This window comes from Fusarium pseudograminearum, chromosome 3 (assembly GCF_000303195.2).
Source record: "Fusarium pseudograminearum CS3096 chromosome 3, whole genome shotgun sequence".
NCBI lineage: Eukaryota > Fungi > Ascomycota > Sordariomycetes > Hypocreales > Nectriaceae > Fusarium > Fusarium pseudograminearum.
In genome coordinates, this window is record NC_031953.1 from 5,778,298 (window position 1) to 5,804,795 (window position 26,498).

The window sequence follows — 26,498 nt, forward strand, 5'->3', positions numbered from 1 at the left end:
CTAATCAAAGCTCAGAATGAATAAAATCCCCTCAACTGGTCTTTGCTTGCAAATACATTACTTTTATCATGTTCAATCCTGTCCCCAAGTGATTGTCAGGGAGTTGACCATACAGACCAATATAGTATGGTATCTGTTGCTGTAATGTCTACTCTTCTTGAGCCACACCAGGTTAGCCTGGAGTCTTATTTTCAGGTGAAGAATGAGTTCTGTTGTCAAATTTCGTGATGGAAGCTGCGAATAGTGGCTTTGGCAATGTCCTATCACTGTGGAGGATCACCTGGCAGGTTTCCCGTTCTCTCGTCGCGGAACTTCCTTCTCCTTCGTTCTTTTCTTCGTCACTCTCTCCATCGTCCGAAAGGTGGCTCTTGGGCGTGACGAAAAAATCTGTCGTGGTGGCAGCGATGCTTTGTCTAGCTAAACTTGGCGTAAATGGTACCATAGGAATGTCGACTGACTGGAGAGGCTCATCATGTTTTGAATGTCTCTGTCCAATAGCATCATGCATAAGTGCAACTACTCTATCCCCCAGGCTTCTAGAAGAATGTGGCTTCGAAAGGTCTCTTTCGGGAGTCTGTAGATGTGCCCGGCCCTTCATATAATTGATTTCTCTGCCCATTGCCTGGATTTCAGTATACCCTGATTCGGTGGGCCGGATGCCCATTTCAGGATATTCCATGTGTGGTGGGCTCGAGGTCACAGACCTCGAGATAAATACCTGACTCACTCGGTGTCGTAAAGCTTTCGACGGCATCATTCGATTCATCTTGGACTTGACCAATCCACCGAATCTTGTAGATAGAGAACGAGGTAGCGTGTGAGCATGCTGGTCATCTCTCCCAGAACCCGTATCTGTTGCCCACCTAATCTGACCTTCCGAAGTGACATGCTTGACAGCGAAATCCCGAGGCCGTACCTTGTCTCTGGATGTTATGTTCCTGTTTCTTTCCTCCCTATTGAAGGAGGGGAATTTGGACCAGGATCTTGGGGGACCTACCAGCCCTACACTTGTGGCTGACTCTGTCGGGTGATTCGATCTTGGTCGCATTTGGGAAACCCAACGTTCGATAAGCCACTTCGAGTTATTTAGAGAAGATCGTTCATTTGTGGAAGGTGTTAGCTGTGAGATTTCTCGTCTCACATCACAGATGCTATTGTTGCTATTCCGAGCAGCGCCTGTTCTCTTTAGTGATCTGTTAGAGGAAAGGCTTCTCTGATCATGATTTGGTGTGTTCAAAAAGCTGCTGCTATGCCTGCTTTCGGCTTCAAGTCTAACAGCGCGCTGCCATAAATCCGTTGCGCTTTCTTGACGTTCCAAACTCGGCTTTCTATACTCCTCTGTAGGTAGTCTGCTCATGTATGGACGAATGCTCATGTTCGAACGTCTCGTTGATTTGTCACTGGTTCCCTTTTCGTGAACCTTTGTCCTTTCTGCGGGTACCAGAAGAAACTTTTGTGCTCGAGGGGCATCCCGATGGTCTTTACCATGCCAGTACAGGGAGCCTTCAGACTTGGCTCTAAAATGACTCGTTGGAATTGCTAGGCAGATATTGCTTGTGGAGGGTTTCTTGACCGGCGATCGAGCACCTGAGTGCGAGAAATCCTCACGGAAACGTGTGAACACTGTTTTTTCGGGGTTCTTTTGGGTCAATGCCTCGCTGAATCGTCTTTTGATTGTCCTTAGCTCGGCTTCGCGCTGAACAAAGCTGGCAGACTCTGATTGAACCATGGAAGCTGCATCTGCTTCAGACTGGACATTGCTGATAACTCCGTGAGAGCGAGTCTTCGAATGGGTAGCTCCTATATGCGTAAGCCTATGGTTTTGGCTATTCAGGTCGCCCTTGTCTCGAGGAAAGTCCCGACTTCGCCCTGCCCTCTCCGTTAGCCTTCTGATTCGTTCCAATTGATAGTATACTCACATCTGAAAGGGGATAACTCCATACTCTCTAGATCTTTTAGATCCAGTTTGTAGAGATTATTTTTTGACCGTACTGGACTTGGTGGAGATTTTGACGGATCACTTGACGAAGTGTTATCTGTGAACGAATTTAGAAGTGCTCTTACAGTCGAGCCCCATGGTATCTCTCCAGAGAAGGCCAGGTTATCGTCAAAATCGTTTTGAATACTGGATTCGAGCTGACACTGAGGATCTAGTTTCCTAGGCGGGTTGATAAAAGCTGATCCTTGTTGATGGCAATCCCTTGTCTCAGGCGTCGCCTGGGTTCCCACGACAGGAGAGCTGTATGCGGCTTTTCCATTTGCGTTTCTGGTTTGCGCGTCTTCGTCTTCGTCAAAGAAAATGGCTGAGTTATCTCGTGAGCGGAGACCCTGGGCTATGAGCCAAACACCAAGTGCAGACTGGCCATCTCCGGAAGAAGCTTGGCGATTGTTGAAACTGCTGTCTGGTCCCAATATTCGATGAAGACGCCCAGAACTATTGGAAAGCTGGAAAGATTTTTGGGAGGAGGAGAGGCCGAGGTCATCAGCCAATGAGATGCGCGTCGAGGGGTGTATGGGCGAGGGTCTTTGAATAGCAGCATCTTCACTTGAGTCATCATTTCTACCTACCACATCAAGCTGCTCTGAAGAAGCTCTCTCCAGGGCATTAGAACCCTTTCGGGGTCCTCCAAAATCTTCAGGGGGGCCATAGTCGCGCCTTTCTTGATCAAGTCGAGCGGGTTGCCCATTACTGGAGGAAGAATTGTTGACACCAAACTCAATAGCATCTCGAGGTCCCGAAACTGGCGGAGAACTGTCGGCAGAGGAAGCTACACGCAGAATACTAACTGTTGGTTTGCTTTCTAATTGATCTTCAGCCTCGTCTGACTCGAGCTGATCTCGAATTCTTAGGCGCATAATCCGCCTTAATTCGGCTCTTCTTGCAACTTCTTCTTCACTGTTGCCAACAGAGATACGTGACGGCTGGTCACTACTGTTATTGTGTGAGATGCTCCGGATAAGTTTTTTGCGTACAGCACCAAATGCAGTGCCTGGCTTTGTCGAGCGTGGGAGATCCCGATCTGAAATGAAGGAATCAGAGTCGGATTCAATGTGTTGATTTGTGACAGAGTCGCTTTCGAAAGAGCTCTGGTACTCCGGTACCGCCCACACCATATCAGATAACCCCATGGGGGTGTTCTGGCACGTTGGTTCGGGTTCTTCTTGCTGTTCTTCAAGTCGTGGGTTGAGTGATGGTACAGGCTGAAGAGCTGTTGTGTCTTGTGTAGCTAGTGCTGGGCTGCCAGACCCACGCCATCGCGATTTGCGGCAGCAGAAGAAATCCAGAGGATTGAAAGACGGCATCTGTCAAGATAATGAAAATGCAGTGTAATCTCCAAGAAGCGACCAAAATGTAGCAAAGAGCACCAAAAGAAGGTTGTCACAAAGGTTCATCCGTCCAAAATGAAAGGTGGTAATGTCGATGCAAGACTGAACTCGTTTCTGACGGCATGATGGTCTCTTTTCCATGGGTACCTGCTAGAGAAATGTACCGTAACTGAGGCTATCACGACTCTCTTGTTTACCTTAGTACTCTTGCCTTCTTAGGTGTTCCTTCTGGAGTTCCTTCCTCCCGCTTACCCTAAGGTGCCTACCTATCTACCCAGAGTTCATATCAGGGGACGCTATGGTATGAACGAGCGCATCAACGATGCCTTCCTCACCGCGGTAGGTATTAGATTGTACTTGCTTGTGTAGTAGGCACTAAGGTAGCTATGTGATACGGAGTGGTTCAGCTTTTATCGATTGAACGTCAAATCCCCCATGCATTGTCTGACTAGGTACCTTAGTACCTGTTGAGGCTTCTTTCATCTACATCGAACTTCGTGACACTTCAAGGAGGGACGGGTCAATGGAAATCAGAACTAATTGTATAATCTCTTTACGACCGAACAGAACTCATGGAGATAACGATGTAATTCAATTGCACATCTTGGAAAGATCACATATCTCATAACAGTGGAAGCAGAGTCTGACTACTAGTCTATCTGACAAGTCGTGGGTGGCAGAAAAGTTGACCTCCTAAGCTTTAGGGTATAAAAATAAGTAGTCTAAGAAGCCTGGTCTGAGTAGCATAAGCTGTCCTACTAATTTTGTCTTTTATGCTCTAAGCGGCCAATTCTTCTGATATGGATAAGGACCTTTCTTGTTTGGCCCGCTTAGCGGAGGGCCGTAGTCCGGAGCCAATGACTCCGTAATTCCCCGGTACTAACGCGGTCATATCGCACGTCATTAAAAGGCATTGCAATGCCACAACACGTGCTCGGTCGAGAGGACTGTCATATGCCGCCACAAGCCATGACGCCTGATAAGAAGCAGCGAGAAGAACGAAAAAAAAAAGAGACACGACCCTTGGTGGGGTTTGGTCTTTGGCTGATCCTTCGCAACGAGTGGCGCACTAGGTACTGGGTAACAGAAAAGTTGATCTCTCAAGTCTAAGAGCACAAAAATAAATAGCCTAAAGACTACAGTTTTAGTAGCATAAGATGACCTACTAATTTCGTCTCTTATGCTCTCAGCGGCCAATTTTTCTGATGCCTTGAGAGCGCAGACCGCAAAACAACAGCAGAGGCCGATCTGCGGCGAGGTGAAAGCTGGCCTCAGTTCCTCCTTAGTCTACAGTACTCCATATTAGCTCCAGAAAGTCAACCAAGACGAGAGGGAATTGGTTAATGAGGTGATGGACAGTCGAGCACGCAATTCGGAAGCCGGGCAACGATGAATTGAGGCGAACTAGGCTGCGAGAACGGTGGAAAAAAGAGTGCCGACCCTGTAACAAGCCGTCGAGCTGCTGCAAGATGCCCCTCCATTAGCGCACACCGACAGCCCGTGAGCCGTAGCCTAGGCCCCTGAAAATCCACTCCGGCACCCGCCTCGTCCGTTTAACCAACCACCGCAGACGCTTAGTACGAATACGTGAGACTTGAACGCGATGTTGTTAGAGTTTCTGAGTAGGAGAAAGCTCCTCTTGTCGGTGGGATGAGCGAGATGCTGAGCTACTGGGATGCCAATCAAAAGAGCGGCGTAGCTATCCTGGCCACTTTTTCGACCCCTCCCCCGCCTTCGACCTGTGGTTGGTCACTTCTATCTCTTCCTCCTGCAGGCGTCAGGACAGCTCAAAAACATTCATCTACCTTCCAACTCCCAACATTTTCCTTCTTCCCTTTCCTCCTCCTTTCTTCTTCATCCGACTTTTGCTCTTTGTTCTATCTCGAAAAGGATCTCTCGATTGATCCAATTTGGAACAGACAAGAGCTTTGAAACTACTTTGTACGTCGACGCCAACCTCGCTCCTTCTCTCCCTCTCTCCAGTTCAGCCCTGCTCAACTGGTCTGCCCCTCACCCCGCCTTCACCCCGCCTGCACCGTGCTCTCTCTCCTCAAAAAATCCAACGACTAACCAACCTTGCAACAATAGTTTTCCCCATCACAAACCAGACAACGCAGTTGCAACAACCGCAAAGATGGTTCAGTCCGCTATTCTCGGTTTCCCCCGTATGGGTGTTAACCGTGACCTGAAGAAGGCCACCGAAGCTTGTAAGTTACCCAAACAGAGTCGCTGACTCGTGTCATCATGGACTAACAAAAACTTTAGACTGGGGTGGAAAGATCTCCCAATCTGACCTCCTCGCTGAGGCCAAGCGTCTCCGCCTTGCTCACTGGAAGATCCAGCAGGATGCCGGTGTCAACATCATCCCCAGCAACGACTTTGCTCTGTACGACCACGTCCTCCACCAGATCCAGGACTTTGGTGTATGTATCCCCTCCATCCCGAGTCATATACCAACCCTTGCTGACTCACTTCTTCTAGGCCGTTCCCGAGCGATACACCAAGGATGGCCTTGACCCCATTGACCAGTACTTCGCCATGGGCCGTGGTCACCAGAAGGAGGGTGTCGATGTCCCCTCTCTGGAAATGGTCAAGTGGTTCGACTCTAACTACCACTACGTCAAGCCCACCCTCCAGGACGGCCAGACCTTCAAGCTCACTGAGAGCCCCAAGGCTGTTGCTGACTTCAAGGAGGCCAAGGATGCTGGCATCAGCACCCGCCCCGTCCTTGTTGGTCCTGTTTCTTTCCTCCACCTCGGCAAGGCCGACCGTGACCAGAAGGTCGACCCTATCGACCTTCTCGAGAAGCTCCTCCCCGTCTATGAGCAGCTCCTCACTCAGCTGAAGGAGGCTGGTGCCGAGACTGTCCAGATTGACGAGCCTGTCCTTGTCTTCGATCTTCCCCAGAAGACCAAGGATGCTTTCAAGCCCGCCTATGAGAAGTTCGCCAGCCTTGGCGACAAGATTCCCAAGGTTGTTTTCACCACCTACTTCGGTGACATCGTCCACAACCTTGACCTCCTCCCCAAGGACGTCTACGGTCTCCACATCGACCTTGTCCGCAACCCTGAGCAGCTTGACAAGGTCCTCGGTGCCATTGGCTCCAACACCATCCTCTCTGCCGGTATCGTCGATGGACGTAACATCTGGAAGACCAACCTGAAGCGTGCCATCGAGATTGTCGAGACCGCTGTCCAGAAGCTCGGCAAGGACCGTGTCATTGCCGCCACCTCCAGCTCTCTCCTCCACACCCCTCACACTCTTGCCAGCGAGAAGAAGCTGGACGCCGAGATTGCCGACTGGTTCTCTTTCGCTACTGAGAAGGCATCTGAGATTGCCCTCATTGCCAAGGCCGTCACCGAGGGCCCTGCCACCGTCCGCGAGCAGCTTGAGGCTAACGCCAAGTCTATCAAGGCTCGTGCTGACTCTCCCCGCACCAACGACCCTCAGGTCAAGGACCGTCAGTCCAAGGTCACCCAGAAGGACTACGAGCGCAAGAGCGAGTTCACTACCCGTATCAGCCAGCAGCAGAAGAAGCTGAACCTCCCCCTCTTCCCCACCACCACCATTGGATCTTTCCCCCAGACCAAGGAGATCCGAATTCAGCGAAACAAGTTCACCAAGGGTGAGATTACCGTTGAGGAGTACGACCGCTTCATTGAGAAGGAGATCGAGGAGAACGTCAAGATCCAAGAGGAGCTTGACCTCGATGTCCTTGTCCACGGTGAGCCTGAGCGTAACGACATGGTTCAGTTCTTCGGTGAGCGATTCCAGGGTTACGCTTTCACCACACACGCCTGGGTTCAGTCTTACGGTTCCCGATGCGTCCGACCTCCTATCATTGTCGGTGACATCTCCCGACCCAACCCCATGACTGTCAAGGAGTCCAAGTACGCCGTCTCAGTCTCCAAGAAGCCCATGAAGGGTATGCTCACTGGTCCCGTCACTTGCCTTCGATGGTCTTTCCCCCGTGACGATGTCCACCAGTCCGTCCAGGCTGAGCAGCTTGCTCTTGCCCTCCGTGACGAGGTCGTCGACCTTGAGAAGGCCGGCATCGATGTCATCCAGGTCGATGAGCCCGCTCTCCGTGAGGGTCTTCCCCTCCGCTCCGGTGAGGAGCGTGACGCCTACCTCAAGTGGGCTGTCCAGGCTTTCCGCCTCTCCACCGCTGGGGTCGAGGATGCCACTCAGATCCACTCTCACTTCTGTTACTCTGAGTTCCAGGACTTCTTCCACGCCATCGCTGCTCTTGATGCCGATGTCCTCTCCATTGAGAACAGCAAGTCTGATGCCAAGCTCCTCCGTGTCTTTGTCGACTCTGAGTACCCCCGCCACATCGGACCTGGTGTCTACGACATCCACTCTCCTCGTGTCCCCAGCGAGCAGGAGATCAAGGACCGCATCGAGGAGATGCTTCAGTTCCTCAAGCCTGAGCAGCTCTGGATCGACCCTGACTGTGGTCTCAAGACCCGTCAGTGGAAGGAGACCAAGGAGGCCCTTACCAACATGGTTAACGCCGCCAAGTACTTCCGAAACAAGTACGCCAAATAAATGTCAACCAACACTATGTGTGTAGAGGTTGATGGGGATGTCTGTGGATTATGTTAATATTGCATTTTGTGGAGTCTGTTCTTGTGAACAGCTACGATTTCAACATCGGCGTTTGGGGCTGGCCTAAAAAAAGGACCAGAAATATTTGTGGTAATCCCAAAAGTTAACCTGTGGATTAGGAACTGGGCACGGATGATTTGGCGAGCATTCAACATTTGCATATACCCTCCCAATTGGGAGCAGATGAAGGTCTTAAAATCAACAAATTGACCTATTTTTCATGATGATGAATATTTTGTTTCCCATGATGCATAATTGATTGTGACATTGACTGTATCTGTGACTCTGGCTCTGACTTTGACTATTTCTTGAAGACAGACATGATACAAACCTGCGATGTGTTGTCACGTCGAGCACTGTCTTGTTAATCGTTCATGGTCACGTGTTCACGCGTAGACATCCCGTCCCCACGTTGCAACGCGCTTGTTGATATCCTTGTCTTTTTGTGAGCGACAACAAGTGTCGACTGCTTTCACTAATACACTGAGAACTTGCATTGCACGCATGTGACCACTGACGCGATGCGTCACTGTCTGAAAATATGCCTCCTATTATAATTCTTGATTCTGATGACGACGAAGATGATATTGGCTACTCTCCGCCTCGCAACGTGCAAACTTCACACTTGCCTGTGCCCGCTAAAGCTGAAGCCGAAGGTACAAGTGATTCCTTTGGGCGTGTAAGCCGTGCGACGACGTCAACAGATCCTTCATTCTTTCAGAACATTTATAATGAGCAAAATGATGCAGCTCGAGGATATGTTCCAGATCCGACGGAAGGGTCACATGACCAGCATCAACACTCAAGTTCTGATATGACTGCGCCAACACCTTTCAAGCGCACTGTGACGGGACTACTTGAAACATCTTCCTCTTCCACACGGGAGCAGAGTAACACAGGGGGTCAGAGAATGCCTGCTAGGAATGGTCCTGATGAATGGACTCAGGCCTCAACGCCAGGCAGGCGAAAGGCACCCACAGCTGTTATGGACGACATGTGGGATGTACCAAGTTCGCCTGATGAGCGTCCTGTCAAACCAAAGATAAAAATCAAGTTGAAACGCTCAGGTGCTCAGTCAGATTCCACCACAGACTCTCGGTGCGCCAAAGAGTCAGGTAGAATGGCAAAAACCCCCGACTCCAAGTCTGAGCGGCCAGGCGATTCACCTTCAAGCAAGAGGAAGCGAAGGAAGGTCGACCATCCCGAGCCTTACTTTCAAGGTTCTAACGAAGTCGATTTGGTAACAATACCATTCAGTCATGATCATGAGGGTGACCATCATGATCAATCACCGCCTACGCCCAGCATGCTCCCGCCAACAATGCCGGTCAACGACGACCTTTCCTTCTTTATCGCCCCCAACCCCTTGACTGACACGCAGAGGATGGAGCACGAAAGCATGCAATTGCCGTCGAGTGACAGCCCGCCTCACCAGCTGCCTCCTGTGCGGCAATTCAATATCCAGAATATAGCTTCAAGCAGCGAAGCGACCAATGTCAACACACCAAGAAGTAATGCAACTTATCTCATGAGTACTGCTCCTCCTCCTCCGGCCTCGACGGACCCGCCACGAGCAACACTTGGTCAAGCCACCGGCCACCGTTGGGATTCATCACCTGACGTCATAGCGGCTATCGATTCGCCTCCCTCCAAAAAAGTATCCAGGTTGCGAGAGCAATCAGCAAAAGATGACGCACCTGTGCCTGCAGACAACGAGCTTGTGGAGTTGCAGCAAACCGAACCCGAACAAGCGGGACTACCAATCATGCAAGAAACTACGTCCGACAGCTACGAGCCTGAAATAATGACCAAGCCCACAAAGGCCAAGAAACCAAGAGGGAGGCCAAAGAAGAAGGCGGCAGCAGCTGAACAAGATGTACCTTTGGCAGATTCCCTACCAGCTCGACCTGAGGTCGTCGAGTCTGTCACGAAACCCAAAAAGAAGCGCGGCAGGCCACGAAAATCCGATGCTAAGGAAGAGAGTCCCAACATTGACCAGTCATTGTCGACCAAAGACGCTTCGTTATCTAAGGATGCTGTGCAACCAGAAAAGAGGGCCAAGATAGAAATTGAGGAGACTGAGACAAAAGACGATCTCGCGGAAGAAGACGAGGCCCAAGTTTCGACCAAGGGCTCAGAGAGTCCCGCATTAAAAGAAACGGACCCTAATCTGTCCAGGCGGTCCATATCCAGTATTGACGACAATACGGCGTCTAAGAATCCAGAGACTCCTCGTACAGCAAAGCAGGAGGGAAAACCAGAGAGATCAACAATCAGCAGCAGAGGCTCGACACCGTCTAAGGGATTGTCATCAATCATCAACAAACCTGTGTACCGTGTTGGATTGAGCAAAAAGTCGAGGATTGCGCCTTTGTTGAAATGTTTGCGTAAGGAGTGACGGCTCTTGGTGTTTTGAAGCTGCGAAAGTCCAGTGGAAACATCTTGGCTTGTCAACCTTGGTCATGTTATGGCTTCGAAGGACTGAATGAGTTGTGTTATCGGCCTTTTGCTGTTAGCGTTTGTCATACGTGTGTAGAAAGTCTGACAAAGCTCATGCCACGTCTTGCGAAGCTTCTGCTTGTGGAGTTGGGGGTAGAGACGGTCTCGATTATCTATACCAAGCACGGCGTTCTGGTAATGGAATCAAGGGATATGATAGCTATGGGTTGCTATCATTAAGAATAGAATATTTTTTCTGTTTGCAATACAGTATATCAAAATTCCTAGCTGCTTGCCACTTTGCAGAGCAACACTCTGACCGATGCCCATCTGACAGTATGCTGCTCTTGCCTTCCATGTTTGAACAATCTATGCGCTTGTATTCTGGCCTCACCTCCCTCTCCAAACTTCCGATAGCATGCATGTGCCTTTCCTTTCGGCACTGCCATAGGGGTACAAGACCGCGAAAACTGCAACTACGCTGCCGTTTCCTTTGGTCTTTCCATATAATGCACACTGACTGCAGCCTGGCGCCTTCTCATTCTTTGCCTGGCTGGGTGATTGCCTCCTAAGCGGGAACAAGCAGATGATTGGATTACGGCATGCGGACAACAACAGCTTGGTCAGAAGGAGGCACCCAGAAGCAAAGCCCAACAGTCAAGAGCAAATTGGTCCGCCACGCCTGACTATCACTCTGAAATATGTCTTCATGGAGGGCATAAATACCCGTCTGCCCCCCAGAATCTGATTCACCTTTCTTCTTATCATCATTCACAACTCTGCACTTACCTGCACCTACACTGCTTCCTACAATTCCTACAATTCTGAACTCAGCAACACAAGTCATAAACACACTCAACCACCCTTCAGATAAACCTTCCATCTAAATACCAAACCCCAAATCACTTCGCAATGTCTCCCCTCCCTAGCAAGAACGAGTGGGCCGACCAGGCTAAGGCTCGCATCATGAGCTCTGAGGTAAGACCCCTCCCTGCACCCTCTTCTTTCATGTGAATAGCCTCTGACAGTTTGACAGGCCAAGTCTGGCAACGATCCCGAGTTCGCCAAGCTTGCACAATCCGAGACCGACAAGGCTCTTGCCAAGAAAGAGTCCGAGGCCGAGCAGGCCCAGAATGACAAGGCTCAGGTCGACAATGCTTCCACCGACAAGGGCAAGGCTGACAACACTCAAACCGATGAGTCTCAGACCGACAATGCTCAGGGAGCCACTGATCAGGGCGAGCAGAAGAAGTAAGAAGCTCAGCACGAACAGACACTGAGTGAACTAGTGATGGAGTAGTCTTTTGAGGGATGACAACGCAAGGGAATGGTTTATGTTCCTAGAGAATATCCTACAGAAGATACTTGTACTCTTCAACGGTAGCATTTTCAAGGGGAGCTTGATAAATCATGACACACCATCTGTCCCATCTGTCCCATCCCTTCCATGAAGTTCCTTGTGAAGTATATGAACGAGTTCGTATATAAGTGTGCCGTTGTTGATGTCTGCCACAACTTCCAAATTTGATTGAGTGGCTTCTCGTAACATGTCAAGTTACCAAACTTTTCAGACACATGGGTAGCAGCTTCAGTAAATGGTTGGTGAGTTGTGTCAATTGTATACTTTCATTGGGGACTATAACATGCTGTGCCCCTAGTTTCCGTTACAGAAACTTCGGTTAATATTCATCCATATCATCCACTTCCTTCATCGACTACCCACCCAGCTACCAAATGTAAGCTATGCTGACAAATCCCAAGAACGCCCTTTTCATAATGCATGCATGCCATATGCCTTTGTTTCGTAGTTAGTCACCCATCCAAAATTCGCTGTAATCTTTCCTAATTATCGCTGCTCAACGTTGTGAGTTCCCTATTCCTGTTCATCTCAAATAAATGCGACTGAGACGGCTGTTCTCAAATTCGATTCTCTTCGTCCATCTGGTTTATATGCTTCTTTACAAACTCGAATGACGAGAAGAAGATGGCATTTACGACACAGGAGCGGCCCATGGAGACGCCCAGGCCGCGATACATGTGGCGCTTGAAGAACTCGATTTTCGGGGCGGGTTCGACCTTTTCGCCCTTTGAATAGAGTAGGGAGTTTCGCTGGTAGATGCTCTTGGCAGAATCGATAGGGTCTATACTTGTTAATTCAACGGTTCGTTACCACAAAAGACGTTACTAAACTTACAAATCATTGCCCAAGAAACCAAGCCACACATGCCTCCAGCAGCGACAACAGCTACCTTGTTGCTGTTCGGGTGATCGCCAGCCAAGGTATTTCCGATTTGTTTCCCACTTTCATATACCATGAAATAGATAGATGTGCCCAAGGTGTCGCGGACTGCAATCTTCGTTAGCCCGTGCCATAAGTCAACCAACCAAAAGGATCACGTACGAAGATGAAGCCTGAGGCCAGTATATAACCCAAAAATACCCCGATGTTTGATGATGTTGGCCATTGTCCGCAAGGTACCCTTATTCTGATAGCTAGCCGCCACGGCATGACTACCTTTGCTAGCAGCGCGCTCAGCAAGTAGAACGGAAACCTGCGCACTAAGCTTGGTGAGCTCGAAAGGACAGGCGAGGAATGTTATGCAATAGCCTGCCGTTGCGCCAGCTGCGCCAAAGCATGCGACAGAGTAAAGATTTGGGTATGTTCCGTGCCGATTGACATGGCCAATAATATCAAAGCCAAAATTTCGTTTCACCCAGGCCGAGTATGAGTATTTGGCACGTTGGTAGATCGAGAAGGAGACGGTGCGAACAAGCGTGATGCTTGCCATTGGAGCCGTGACGCCTACAATGCTGAATTAGCCACTCAATGTCAAGAAGACCTCGTCAATTAGTCGCAGCATACCTCGAAAGAAGCCGCCAAGCTTCTCGGCTTGATATGTTTGGCGAACACAGTCGAGAAATCCATTATAGTGGTAGGTTTGCATGCGCGTCTTGACGCTGTCGAGTGGGAAAGCTGCGAGGGTAGAAAATACACTGGACGAGCTAGCGGCGATTTCGGTTCGGTATCGTTTGATGAAGCGGTTGGAAGGGCTGTTTTGTGCTGCTTTAATGGCGGCGCCTGTCGCAGTTAGAGCCGTGGTCTCGCCATCGCGTCGTCCTCCAGCGCCGTTAGACATGCTGATTGCAGAAGTTGTAGCTGGAGCAGACAGTGACGACAATTGCGATTGATGGCCTGTGACATCTTGGTGAACCAATCTGGCTCCAGTAGTCATTGCTTCCTCCCGCTTCCCGGGAAAGAGAGTGATTGGGCCTCAGACCGGAGCACCGAGCGAGTATGGGCTTTCGAAGCCCGTATGTGGGATGTATGTTTTGTATGACCAGAGTCAGAGCTTTATTTAGAGGCGCGGTCGAAACACGGCCTTTCGCGGACAGCCGCAGGGTCCATTCAGACTGGGGGCACCGAACAGTTGAGTGCAGAGACGATTGAAAAAGGTCGATCGGTGGGTTCAGTAGCCCAGATCGGAGGTCGGGAGGCGGAACGGCGGGCGAGATATCGGTAGGTATCGGTGGTGTGGCTCGTTTTTGTCTCTGCACGGGCTCGGGCGTCCGGGTGCCCTCGGCAGCAACAATTCTACAGATCGCAACCTTTTATCCAGCAGGAGTTCGATCAATGGGAGAATGATTAGACGGATGGAAAGGTGAAGGAAGGGTTAAGGTCTGTGACCAAAGGTGGAGTACTGCGCATATCGCTTTATGTATAGTTGCCTGCTGCTACGAAACAATTGGTGCAGTAGATCTCGAGGTAACTACTAGGCACGGCAGGCGGGGGGAGAGAACGGGTCATGCCTCCCGGTTTTTGGTGCTCGTTTGTCGGTGTCAAACTTCCAAACCTGCAACCTGCAACCCAAAACTTGGGACCGCGGGGCTTGACCGAGCATCCATCCATTCCGCGGATGATGATTATTGGATCCCTCTTAAAAGGCCTTCAACTTGGATGTCCTGGGCTTTTGTTGCATTTGCTGTTAAACAATGCATGGATATCAATTGCATGTTGTTTTCTATATCACCGTCGTTACTCCACTATGAGCTGCATTAACTGCCGATGGCTGGTTCATACATCACATGTTTTCAAAGAGCTACCTACTGTTTCGTTACAGCACTAATATCAAAACCTTTTATTGACCGTTTGATCTATATTTACACCCAAATCCAGCTGCAATTCTCTCGCATCGTCCGTGAATCGTTTTATAGAGAAACATCGTTCCATATTACGGTTCTCGTCGACCAGTCCTAAGTGAAAGCATCCAAACCATGTTACTGTACCCGACACCCCAGGTTATTAGACGGACTTCAATGTCCGGATAAGTGCATCTCGACTTAGTCCAATGACAGTCTTCAGAAATCCTTTCACCCCGCATTCACAAACAACACTTGAATTGGGGTTGGACAAACGCGTTTACCTCAGAATCAAAAGACCTCTTACCCGTTCTATAGTTGCATTTTGCGGGCGACAAACCCTCCATCACGGCCTCAAAACTCCCATGATCGACACTTAATTATGCACTGGGCCGTCTGGCCCCAGCCAACATGCAGCCCCCCGTTACTCATCAAACCTAGAAGCGGTAGCTGACTCGGCTGATTCCTGCTCCATACGCCTCACAGGCGCATTCTCTCCAGTGATGTTGAAGAAATTCACACGTAGGATATCGACCAAGTCGCTTTCTGTACGAATACAGCTGCAACTTGTATTGCAAACAGGGGATGGACCATCATTTGCCAGCTCGCACGATGTTGTTGTACTGATACTGTAATGTATTCTACTCGGATGAAAGACGTCATCCATCCTCTCATGAGGATTGACAAGATGACGAGATCGCCATGGTAGACCTGCTCACGTCTCTCACTCGCGAATTCACTGATGTGAGGTCTGCAGCAGGGCTCGGCTTGCCTCTGGATGGTCCGTTCCCCGGCGAGCTCAACAAGATGAAGAGAGCTCGACGAAATCGCAGATCCTAGGTCTTCTAGACTACATGTGCCATGCGCCGTTATTTCTTTCAACTCAAGAGCCCGAGGCCTCCTCCGCTGGCGTATCTTCCGCCGGCGTCGCCTGGCCCGTAGTGCCGTTGTTGGGAGTCTCATAGCTTCCCATAAGGCGTTCCTCCTCCTTCTTTGAACGAATAATTTCCGTCTCCTCGCGAAGCTTTTGCAGATTCCAGACATCATCGTCGTCTTCCGAGTCAGAGTCGTCTTCATCCCTCCATTTTCCGCTCTCGAACATGGCACGACCAGTGTTCTCCTTGGCATTTCGTGCCTGCTCCTCAGCAGCCTTCTTGTCCAGTCGATCCTTCTTCCACTTGGCGAACGACTCAGGTGTCACAGGTGTAAGGGTTCCTGTCAACTTATGTCGTTCAGATTCCAGGAAATCTTCAAGTGTCAGAGTCTTAAGCGGTGATTTATCCATGAGCGCCTTCTCTGCTGCTCTCTGTTCCTTGGTCTTGAGAACAAATCTACGTTGTTGTTAGTGATTACCAGAAGCACATTGAAAAGTAACACATACCCAGGTGGAAGAGCGTGCTTGTACTTGCACTTATCGCCTCCATTGGGGCAAATCCAGAACCAACCATACTTGCCATCCTCAATGGCCTCGATAAAGAATTTGCATACTTTGTCGGTGGTGGTCTGCTGGTTGCCCTTCTTGGACAAGACAACGCTTCGGAGCTTATCTTCGTCCCAATCTGCTGAAGTCTCAACCTTCTTCGTTTCTTCTTCCTCTCCTCGTTTATCGGTGTACAGGTTCTTCTTCTCTGTCTTGCGCTCGACGGAAAGGTCATGCGAGAACTTGCACTTCTTGCCCTTTTCACAGTTGCCCTTCTTGTAGAAGATACACACAACCGTCTTGGGATCGACTCCGAAAGGCACCTTCTGAATTTGAGCTGGCCTGTTGATCATGGCTTCCATGTCCCTCTTGGCATCCTCAGCCGCCTTCTTCTCACGCTCTCGGGCCGCCTTCTCGGCTTGTTTCTTCTTTTCTTCGGCTGTACCACCATTCTTGAGGTTTGCCTGCATACGTCCAATTTCCCTCTGAGCAGCACCACCCTTCTTGTTCTTCATACCAAAAGTTCTGTCCTCAACCGTCTTGGTCGCCTTCTTAGGCTGAGGCTCTTTGCCTTTCTTGGGAGGAGCCATGATGGGCAGTCGGTGGCGGGGTAATCGGGAGACAAAAAGAAAATTCGATGGTTTCTGAACGTTCGAGCCGGTCGATGAGGTTTCCTGCGGTTGTATATACACGCGGTTTCGTTCTGGTGATGGTATGAGGCAAAGCCACCAAGTCTGGGTTGAAAAAAAGACGGATGTCCAAGATTGCTGATAGTTGGTGGGCTGGGTGGCCTTGGTGGAGGATGAAGTCACAGTTTGATCACGTGTTGGGCTTAAGACTTTTCTTAGTGATCAAGTACTGGCCAATTATGCCAGTTTTAGTGGTCACAGTAGATTCATGCACTCTTTTTGAAAGTTCTATTGCGTACATGAGGGCATTTGTTACTATTATATCCAATTGAAACCTAGCTATACGGTTTCTCGTGACTTCAATCCGTCTACATCAATTGCGTAGGGCTTGGCCAAAGGATCTCAAGGCACTCTCATCTTACAGTGGGGGATAGTGAATCTTTCAACTGCGGGCCACGCTAAGAAATAATCCCAGCAAGTGTGTACGTACCCTCCACCACGAACGGGACAGTTAGAGCTCCATCTGGCCAGTTGAAGCTCACTCTCCATAGCATCTACAGTCTCGTGTATCGTACAACCCATATACTATCCCAGGTTACCCAGTAAATTACGGGACTTTTTCGACTACACACAAGAACTTCCATCGAGTTTTATACACTGTGAGTATTTACAATATGATGCGACTTCTCGCGCATGGACAAGCACTAATCGTAGATTCGCAAGCTTCCCAGACCTACCTCGATCGATTAATTACTCGCCTTAACCGCAACCATGATTACCGACGGCCAGCTCTATCAACTAGCCATCTTCTTCGGCGTCGCGGCAATGCTTCTCATCCTCGTCTACCACTTCCTCGAAGTCAACGCCCCGGAGAACACAGCTGCAAATGGGAAGGAGGGAGCTTCAAAGTCGCTATGATCGCGCATTCGCGACGACTGTGCATTCTATAATTTCACGAATGGGGATATCCAATTTGCAGAAAAGTACTGCCCGGCGTTTAGGAGAACTCTTCGAAAGATCGAACCACGTATCCACAACAAAGAGCTTGGGCTCAACATGACCAGATCAGGGGCTGTATAGAACCATTGTTGGACGGGACTCGATTATATCCAATACAGCGTTGAACAATTGCTGCCCAACCGCAAAGTGCCTTCCATTTGCTCCGAAACGGATCTCATACAGTGATGTCGACCATTCATGGCGCACCAAGATGCCAACTACAGACTAATTTAAGTCGACCTTAGTTATGTTGACCAGGCGGCTTTCAGCGGAAAGATTCTGTTGGATATTTCGTCGCAAAGGAGAAGCAGGTGTGGTCTTCCCCATTTGTGTACTTCGTTGCCTAGTAGGTATTCAGCTGCAGCCCGTGCTGTTTCGCATAAGATAAAGATTGTTTGCAAGCTGTCCCGTTAATGCACGGCCACATCTCTAGTGATGTTGTCCTGGGTAGCTTGTCTTGTCTTGCTCTCTGGGTAACAAAAACCTTGGCCGTGACTGCATGCAGAGCAAAATAAACTAGTCACTTTATGACTTGTTCAACCAATATTTAGACTGCTTATTTCTTTTGACTTTTCATCACGTTTTAAGTTTTCTGACACCTTTTTAGACTGTCTTGTAATTGGCCAGGTTGCCTCAAATTGGTGGCTGTGGTGGCTCGTGTGCCTGACGCTGAAGGCAACAGAACCTAGAGGCATGAGGCAGCACACTACCCCGTTTTCCTGTCCTCGCCTTCCTCCCTGTCTCCCTCTCCCTTCCTCCCTCTTCTTCCATCCCCCAAACTTCAACCATCTACCATCAATCTACGCCCACTCTCAAACCCAACCCAAATAATTTCTTTCTTAATCAGGGCCGCTTTAATCACTTTTGCGCGCCTTTTCTTTCATCCTGAGTCTATCAGACTTTATTATTCCACCTTTCGCGATCACATTCTCTTCGATCAAACGCGACTTTCGCGCCTACGACGTCAAGGCTTCTCGTCAGTCCTTATTTGACCTCTTTGTCACACTTTCATAAAACGCACATCACAATGTCTGGCAAGCTCGACCAAGCTCTCGACGACATCACCCAGGCCCAGCGCCGTGGTGCTCGCCGTCGCTCCAACCCTCGCCGCGCTGCCGGACGCCCTGCCGCGGCCGCTCCTATCGGTGGAATCCAGAAGAACACCAAGCCCGCACGTGGTTCAGGCGCGAAGCCCGCTCCGGCCAAGGCCGCTCCCACCAACAGTGACAGCAAGATCATTGTGAGCAATCTGGTAGGTTTTACACAAGACTCTGCGCACACGAACTCTACTAACAATTTTATCAGCCTAAGGACGTCTCGGAGCAGCAGATTAAGGTATGTTTCCGCTGTGGCTCTTGAGGCCCTCGGACTTTGTTCGACCTTTTATTCTTCGCCGCTCTCTTTTTTTGCCTTCGACGTCGCGTCTATCCGACTAGTTTGTCGATTCGGCCTGGAGCTATCGGACGCCTATTCTCCTTCCTCGACTTGGTAAAACCTGGAAACGGTACATTGTCGGAAGTCGAGAACATCCTTGTCGCGCAATTATCTTGAAGGAAACGCCTGGTCAGCGTTCCTCGTATGTATAGCGTTGATCTTACAGGATGCGGGTTGTTATAACGATTTGCGCATTCCACCAGCCAATGGATAGCAGGGATTCCTCGGAACGGTGCCATTTGGAATCCCGCATCAACTTCAGCAAGCGAGCAGTGAGCACATGCAGCAGATGCCCCTCGAAGATATTCTGAAACGAAGTCATGTTGGCTAAAGTCAGTTCAAATCGGGGAACGATGGGTCGCGCGTTTATTCTTCATCAAATCTTTTTTGGGTGCTACGTGAGCAGTGGTAAAACTTTGGGTTGGGTCCCTGAGTGGTGGGCCATTTCGAACGAGAGCCATGTGGGTGTGGTCTCGTATGCTTCGATTCATCTCGATCCTTTGAGATAGATTGGGGATCTTCGCTTTGTCTCGCTGCTCTGCTTGCTGTTCAACCATTACGACTACCAAATCTTGGCGATGTAAAATTCTCCCAGAATTGGAACGACCAAGGCTCGCGAATAGAACGACGAATATTGTTCAATCATACATTTCGGAATACTGACGCCTTTTCTAATAGGACTATTTTATCCAGTCCGTTGGACCTATCAAGCGAGTAGAGCTTGTCTACGGCCCCAACTCACAGAGCCGCGGTGTTGCCAACGTCACCTTCCACAAGTCCGATGGCGCTAGCAAGGCCTTCCAAAAGTTGAACGGTCTTCTCGTTGACAACCGACCGATTAAGGTATGTTATTCGTTGCTTCTGGACTTTTCAATTGCTAACTTGACTAGATTGAGATCGTCGTCGGAGCCGCCCAGGCTGACAAGGTCATTCCTACCGCCAAGAGCCTCGCTGAGCGTACTAGCCAGCCCAAGGCCCAAGCCAAGGCTCAACCCAAGTCGGCTGCTGCTGACAAGCACAACGCCGGTGCGGCCAAGGGAGCCGCCAAGGGAGCTGCTAACAAGAAGCGCCGTGGTCGCAGCAGCCGTCCTGCCAAGAAGACTCAAGAGGAACTCGACTCAGAGATGGCTGATTATTTTGTCGCCCCTGCCGCTGAGGCTGCCGGCAATACTGCTGCTCCTGCTGCCGCACCAGCTCCCACTGCTGATGCTGATATGGATGAGATTGCTGTATGTATCTCTGTCTGTGTCTCGCAAGAAAACAAAGCTAACCGTGACCTTAGTAAACTAAGCAGCTTGTAACGATGGCGATGAGGGAGAGTTAATAATAAAATACCACGAATTTGGCTGGTGGCTGATGGGAAGGATTGCGAGTTTCGGTTGTCCAGTTTTGCTGCTGCATTAGATTAATTTAGGGAGTTAACGTATTGAATTTCCCCTGCTTCAGAATGCTTAATGCCATGGGTTTGAATGTAAATATGTTACAAAAGCCATACCTAGGCCATCCATCATATTGCCTGCCTGCGCAAGACGCAGAGGTTTGCGAAAAGGTTGATCACATGTCATGGATGAATATTAGGTAGGCATATTGCACGTACAGCATGTCACAGCCTCGCTCATATCACAATGCATAGTCTTTAAGCACATATAGGCGAGCAAGTCATAAATAGGCTTAACGGTTTTTCCATTTTTTTGCTTCCATATCGAAACAGGCAATGTAGTACAAACTACATATCCGAGAAATAAGCCTGCCTTGATAGGCACAACGCCAAAGTTACCCAGCCTGATCCTGTGCTGTAGTTCAGAAATGCTCGCCTTGGCAACGTCAAACAATCAGATTTGCTGAATTTAATCCTTCTTCTCAGTAGCAGCAGCGGGGGCGGCGTCCTTCTTGTCGTCGCCCTCGAGCGCGGGCATGTCGTCGTCACCCTCGTCCTCGTCCATCTCACCCTCAGCGCCAGGGAAGCCAGCACCGCCTCCCAGCTTGGAGAAGTCGATGCCGCCAAAGTCACCACCCATGCCGCCCATACCACCCATGCCGCCGCCCATGCCACCCATATCAGGCATGCCACCACCTATTTATGTGTCAGTTTCTTGTTTGTTGAGTGTGGTTACGATGTTCAACTTACCCATGCCGCCGAACTGAGAGAAGTCGTCCTCAGGGGCCTCGTTCTGCTCATCCTCATCGACCCACTTGTCAAAGTCTGTCTTGAGGAAGTGGACGCGCTTGGAGTCCTTGAGTAGTCTGGGCCAGTACTCGTCCTTGAGCTCCTTCTTCTGTAGCTTTATTTCAACGTTCTTGGAAGTGTGGTTGATCTTGCTCTCTGCAGGGTCGATCTCGCCCCAGAGCTCAAGCTCGACATGGTACTTCTTCTTGAGAGTGGATGAGGTGCCAGTGAAGTTGAGCTTGGTAGGCTGAAGGTCGAGGCTAATGTTGTCCTTGGACACATCAGGGACGGAGATGGTGAGGTAGATGAAGTTCTTGGAAACGTCAGATTCGGAAGATCGCTGAGCCCAGAGGACTAGAGAAGAGTTAGCAAGTGAGTTCGCACGGGCATTGGATATGGGCGCAAAATGTGATCAAGCTTGAAATCGCCAAGGACAATGTTGGCAGCGTAGACGTCAAGGCTTGCATCGGGGTGAGGAGGGGAATACGAGTGACGAGGCTAGGGAAGAGCAGCGAGACGTACCTTCGGGGTAGACAGTGTCAGACATTGTGACGGAAGGTTCTTGGGGGTATCTTGAGTATCGTGAAAAAGACGTTTGTCGTGAAGGAGGAAAAAAACAAGAGATAAGAGGAAGGGCGAAAGATTCAGATGATGCAAGACGAATGGAGACGAGCTGGTCGAGTTTTTGGTGGGCGGAGCGGAGGAGGTGCGGTTTTAGCTCCTACTGCGTTTCCGTAGGTGCTGGTCCCTAGGTAGCTACCACTAATGCTCTGCTGCGGGCATGCGTGAGGCTTGCACGGTTTGTCTGGCCACAGGCGGGATGGTAGAATGTCTAAGAAGAGGAGAGAATGGAGGGGCAATTGATGAGGGGGTACTTGGATCGACAGGCAAGACCAGTGACGGGACAAGTACACTGCTATCGCCTCTTGGAGGTGCCCACTCTGACGTTTGTCTCTATCCCGCCCCTTGAAAACGAACAGCGCTTCCCCACTGTTAACGGGCTGGAGCTCCTAGAAGGTACTGGAGCTTTGTCACCTTGAATTGGAGGTTGGTATGGGACAGGAGCGGTTACGAGATGCTTCCAGATCTGATAGAGTGAATTTACAAGTTCAATTCTCGATATCAGGCTCGAATTATTAACTTAATATGACCCCTCTGCTAGCTGCCTGAATTCTGAAACCCCTCCTGTGTAGAGAATTTCTCTCTATGGCAGCCTAGGCCAGGACCTATACGCGGTCGGCATCGGGATGGCGGGGTAAGCAGGCGAATGAATCTCATTGCCCTTGTTTAGCGCTTTGATGAGCTGTATGAAAGACGCAAATTCTCATAAATTATCTACTTTTATCTTTCATTGCAGTTGATTTAAACGGCCAGATTTCCCAGCCAAAAGCCTATTATGATTTGAATTTGGACTTCTAAAAAAGAATGATAGCTGCTGCTCCAGCAGAAGCTGGACCCCGAATTGGTGATTCTTCCACTGAACAAGGCCCCTGTACATTTTTACGATTTCCGGGCCAATCAAACCTTGGCTCTGCCAGTCCAACTCAGCCTCGAGGTTTGCACTGAGCGAGCCTCACCACCATGACCCAACATCATCTAACAGCTAGCTGCGGCTAATCCGACAGCGTCGAGACACTTGTCGTCCTAAAATACTACCGATAGTGTATTTCGAACTATTATCTGTGCATACCGACTTTCGCCCCTAGAATACATCCTTACGCGACTCGTCTACTCCGCCATCTGTTCATTTCCACAGTTGCGTCATTGGCGCGGGCATTTTACTTCCTATCTACTACCTACTCTTACATCCAACCGCCATCATGGAAACGTTTAAATCTCTCTTCGCGAAGCCTGATCCTCAGGCTCAGGTACGCACCGCCAACTGCTTCCCTCAACATGGCATCGCCTTAACATAACCAACCATTCCAGATGCGAAAATGCAATGCATTGATGCGGCAAAACATGCGCAAGCTCGATCGCGACATCCAGACCGTTAAGCAAGTCGAAGCAAAGACCAAGAACCTCATCATCCAAGCCGATAAGCGAGGTCAACGCGATCCCTCTCGCTCCAGCCAAGCTCAAAAAGAGGTCCGCGACTTTGCACGTGAGCTCGTTCGCGCTCGCAAGCAATCACAACGTCTAGTTACATCCAAGGCACAGCTCTCCTCTGTACAGATGCAAGTCAACGAGGCCTTTGCCGTGCGAAAGATCGAGGGATCCATCCGGGCGAGTGTTGGTATCATGAAGGACGTGAACTCGCTTATCCGTCTGCCCGAACTGGCGGGGACCATGCAAGAGCTGAGCGTAGAGTTGATGAAGGCGGGCGTTATCGAGGAGATGGTCGAGGATGTACTACCCGCTGACGGAGACATGCTCATGGAAGATGAGGAGGCCGAGGGCGAGGTGGAGAAGGTCCTTGGAGAAGTCCTCAAGGAACGCAAGCAACCCAGTCTCCCTGTTGCGCCCGTGCCAGAACCCCAGAAGCCCCAGGAAGAGGACGAAGAGGAAGAGGATGCAGAGGCTATGATGGATCAGATGCGCAACCGATTAGAGGCGCTTCGCAGTTAGTGGGAATCCTGGTGATGAGGCATGGTTGGTTAGTTACTGCTTGAAGGTGCCAGTTGCTCTTCAGCATGGAAGGAGTTGGAGTTTGGCGTATCTGTAGTTTTGGCATACATACAAAGACTTTGAGGCTACAAACCACTGTGAGTTCTGTGGTTCTCACTGAGATAAGATATATAACCACATTTCACATTCGCATCGCACTACTGTTGGCATCGATCAGGCCTATTCGTTCTTAATGCATTGACTTCTTGCAGTTCACTTTTGCAATTTCTTTATATATTTGGTTGATCTATGTCACTTGTATGTGAATAGTTTACGGGTACACATTCCTCGCGAACGAGCATCAGCTTGCATCTAACCTCGTCGTAGTTATAAATGAATTACTCATTCGATCATTGAAGAGATATGAGTTTAACAGTATCGTCGTAGTTATAGAAGATAGACTGATGATTGGCATCATGTCTGTGTATATGACGGTACATGAATCTTCCATGCCAGCCAATCTGCGACGCTGTTATAGATACCTATGAGACATATAGTTGTAACCTTGTATCGCAACTATTCAATCTTCTCTCACCCATAGGCAATACAACAGAACGGCTCGAATAGACTTGATCCTGTCCATACCCTCCACTCTTGTTCAAATAGTTCCAACAATTTCATCTTGATTGTAGCGTCTATATGTTGCCTTGATTAAAATACAATAATCTACCTTCGGTACTTTTTGTTTACATGTCCATGATATCTGGAAGCATACAACATGATGAGCTACGCTTTGCAATGTCAGATATGGGCTGTTCTCCGTGATACAGCATAGCCAAACCCATATCACAGTCTGTCTTGTTGTATATTCGCCAACTCGAAAAGTCTGGATGACCTGGCCGGTTCAAGTTCCTTGACAAGCATCTCAAACTCATGCAGCTGAAACAGTTTTTGGCTTAGGTTCGATCTTGGTAAACCATGAAGTGGTACATATGGAGCAACTCGGGTTCCAAAGTCAAGTTAATTTGTGAGCGACCCTATTACACTATCTTAAAAGCTTACAGAAAGGGTTCCATGGCTTATGCTCAACATATAATTGTGATTCATGTGTCTTGTATTCAACTTGTAAACTCTGCTATCCACTGGACGAGAGAGATACTGGACAAACAAGCAGAGTGATTTGTCAACATCAACTTCTCAGTTCTGACTATGTATCTCCTTTTCTTCCTAAGTGCCCTTTTTCATACATGAATAACGGGATTATAGGATCTCCAGAAGCACACCAATGGAGTTTTGAGGATATGCGGAATAAAGCCAATCTATAGGACACCATTGTGGGAAGGTGATTTACCCTAAAGCTCAATGTCTGAAATAAGCCAGCCCAATCGGCTCATTCAACTTTACGACACATAGGTAAACAATGTCTGTTTCGGTCGATTCGGAGGTAACCCATCGGAATACAGTGATTTCCTGCGAAAAACAGGTAGATGTGGTGTGTGTTGTTCCTCACATCACATGTCTCTTCAACATTACGGGTCGGGCACACGTAGATGGCCTCACCACCAAACAATCTTCAACAGCTATAAAAAGGCACTGCTCGGCTAACTTGCGGCACCCTACAGTCACGTCACAGAATCAATTTAAGAAAAAAATATTCTATGACTCACTTGAGCAAGCTGTCAAGGTCAAGTCCAAGGGTAGCTGCAAGGAACAACATCCACTTCTGGCATAGTTTGCTGTCGTGTACGAACAGGTGAATGCGCGCCAACTATGAGCCAGCGCATAGTTGATTAATCTAAAGGGCACACCGTACTGCGGCTGTACAACTCGAATACTGAAAAGGTGCCTGCATACATGCATGCTAATATTAACTAGATGCTGCAAGAAAGAAGATAGCGGTTTCAAAAGGCGGTATGCTGCTAGGTTATATATGGCGTTTGAACCGTAGTCGGTGAAGGCCAAGTTTCGGAGTGCCTGATACAGCAGAATCTTGAAACATATTGATCGGTGTAGGGTAAAGTCAAGACGCACTGCTGCACTGCAGTGTAGCGCACATGCAGGTAGATAGGTAGGTTGGATCGAAGCCAGCAAGGCTGCATTCTGCAGTACGGGACAGTCAGTCAAAGCGAGCACACGCATAATTTGGTCTGGACTGGTTAGTGGGCGTGTTGCTATCTCTCTTTACCCGGCACTGAGTTGCAGTGGGATTTATCTCAACTGACCGCTTCTCGAAACATGATATGGTAGGGTGACAGACAGCTCAACAAACAAGTATTCAATACGAGAGGACATATCTAGGTTAGACTTGCGGACGGATAGACTACGCAAGAAGAAGAAAAGCATATTTGGCAAACAATCAGATCAGACAGTTGATCAACAATCAACCGGAAAAGAAAAACACTTTCCGCGGGGGCACAGACATACGAGAGTCAAAGCAAACACTTTAATTGATCCTGTTCCCCTTATTGTTGATTGCGAGATGAATACAAGCCAGGGTAAGTAGTGCAAAGGCGAGGCGGGAGCTAGAGGATCATCCCTCGTGTAGCGATCCCTTGGCTGAGAATTGCTCGTGGGTTTGAGTTTGAATTTGTTGCCCTTGCGTGGGGGGAGAAGCTGAGTGTGAGCGAGAGTGGGAGAAGAGCAAACAACACCAGACATGGGGAGGGGATCAGGATCAGAAGTAACGGATGCAAGATCATCGGGACGGTGCGGTACGTACGGCAAGGTACGGCAAGCACCTGATCCGAGCCTAACGGTGGTTTAACGCTCTTGACGCCTGAGAGTGAGA

General features: G+C 49.3%; 10 protein-coding genes across 10 annotated transcripts, besides 1 other annotated feature; 6 read left to right on the plus strand and 4 right to left on the minus strand.

Moving 5' to 3' along the window:
* Window positions 1–172: 172 nt before the first annotated feature.
* FPSE_10152 (uncharacterized protein) lies at window positions 173–3,303 on the minus strand (the record flags this gene model as incomplete). Its single annotated transcript, XM_009263269.1, has 3 exons — window positions 173–1,783; window positions 1,920–1,946; window positions 1,993–3,303. 3 exons carry the CDS (start codon window positions 3,301–3,303, stop codon window positions 173–175), a joined length of 2,949 nt encoding a protein of 982 aa, XP_009261544.1.
* Window positions 3,304–5,461: 2,158 nt separating this feature from the next.
* MSY1 lies at window positions 5,462–7,878 on the plus strand (the record flags this gene model as incomplete). The annotated part of the gene is made up of 3 exons (XM_009263270.1): window positions 5,462–5,534; window positions 5,593–5,750; window positions 5,809–7,878. The coding sequence occupies 3 exons, from the start codon at window positions 5,462–5,464 to the stop codon at window positions 7,876–7,878; spliced, it is 2,301 nt and encodes a 766-aa protein (XP_009261545.1).
* Window positions 7,879–8,479: 601 nt separating this feature from the next.
* Window positions 8,480–10,336, plus strand: FPSE_10154 (uncharacterized protein; the record flags this gene model as incomplete). The annotated part of the gene is made up of 1 exon (XM_009263271.1): window positions 8,480–10,336. The coding sequence occupies one exon, from the start codon at window positions 8,480–8,482 to the stop codon at window positions 10,334–10,336; it is 1,857 nt and encodes a 618-aa protein (XP_009261546.1).
* A 953-nt stretch (window positions 10,337–11,289) lies between these two features.
* Window positions 11,290–11,632, plus strand: FPSE_10155 (uncharacterized protein; the record flags this gene model as incomplete). Its single annotated transcript, XM_009263272.1, has 2 exons — window positions 11,290–11,355; window positions 11,414–11,632. 2 exons carry the CDS (start codon window positions 11,290–11,292, stop codon window positions 11,630–11,632), a joined length of 285 nt encoding a protein of 94 aa, XP_009261547.1.
* Window positions 11,633–12,294: 662 nt separating this feature from the next.
* Window positions 12,295–13,610, minus strand: FPSE_10156 (uncharacterized protein; the record flags this gene model as incomplete). Its single annotated transcript, XM_009263273.1, has 4 exons — window positions 12,295–12,518; window positions 12,572–12,724; window positions 12,779–13,180; window positions 13,241–13,610. 4 exons carry the CDS (start codon window positions 13,608–13,610, stop codon window positions 12,295–12,297), a joined length of 1,149 nt encoding a protein of 382 aa, XP_009261548.1.
* Window positions 13,611–15,397: 1,787 nt separating this feature from the next.
* FPSE_10157 (uncharacterized protein) lies at window positions 15,398–16,524 on the minus strand (the record flags this gene model as incomplete). Its single annotated transcript, XM_009263274.1, has 2 exons — window positions 15,398–15,845; window positions 15,896–16,524. 2 exons carry the CDS (start codon window positions 16,522–16,524, stop codon window positions 15,398–15,400), a joined length of 1,077 nt encoding a protein of 358 aa, XP_009261549.1.
* Window positions 16,525–17,334: 810 nt separating this feature from the next.
* On the plus strand, window positions 17,335–17,643 carry FPSE_10158 (uncharacterized protein; the record flags this gene model as incomplete). Its single annotated transcript, XM_009263275.1, has 2 exons — window positions 17,335–17,471; window positions 17,565–17,643. The coding sequence occupies 2 exons, from the start codon at window positions 17,335–17,337 to the stop codon at window positions 17,641–17,643; spliced, it is 216 nt and encodes a 71-aa protein (XP_009261550.1).
* A 946-nt stretch (window positions 17,644–18,589) lies between these two features.
* Window positions 18,590–20,281, plus strand: FPSE_10159 (uncharacterized protein; the record flags this gene model as incomplete). Its single annotated transcript, XM_009263276.1, has 5 exons — window positions 18,590–18,814; window positions 18,868–18,897; window positions 19,675–19,839; window positions 19,887–20,225; window positions 20,279–20,281. The coding sequence occupies 5 exons, from the start codon at window positions 18,590–18,592 to the stop codon at window positions 20,279–20,281; spliced, it is 762 nt and encodes a 253-aa protein (XP_009261551.1).
* Window positions 20,135–20,208: a microsatellite.
* A 562-nt stretch (window positions 20,282–20,843) lies between the features above and the next one.
* Window positions 20,844–21,710, minus strand: FPSE_10160 (uncharacterized protein; the record flags this gene model as incomplete). Its single annotated transcript, XM_009263277.1, has 3 exons — window positions 20,844–21,070; window positions 21,125–21,517; window positions 21,686–21,710. 3 exons carry the CDS (start codon window positions 21,708–21,710, stop codon window positions 20,844–20,846), a joined length of 645 nt encoding a protein of 214 aa, XP_009261552.1.
* A 1,273-nt stretch (window positions 21,711–22,983) lies between these two features.
* FPSE_10161 (uncharacterized protein) lies at window positions 22,984–23,731 on the plus strand (the record flags this gene model as incomplete). The annotated part of the gene is made up of 2 exons (XM_009263278.1): window positions 22,984–23,031; window positions 23,093–23,731. 2 exons carry the CDS (start codon window positions 22,984–22,986, stop codon window positions 23,729–23,731), a joined length of 687 nt encoding a protein of 228 aa, XP_009261553.1.
* Window positions 23,732–26,498: the final 2,767 nt, after the last annotated feature.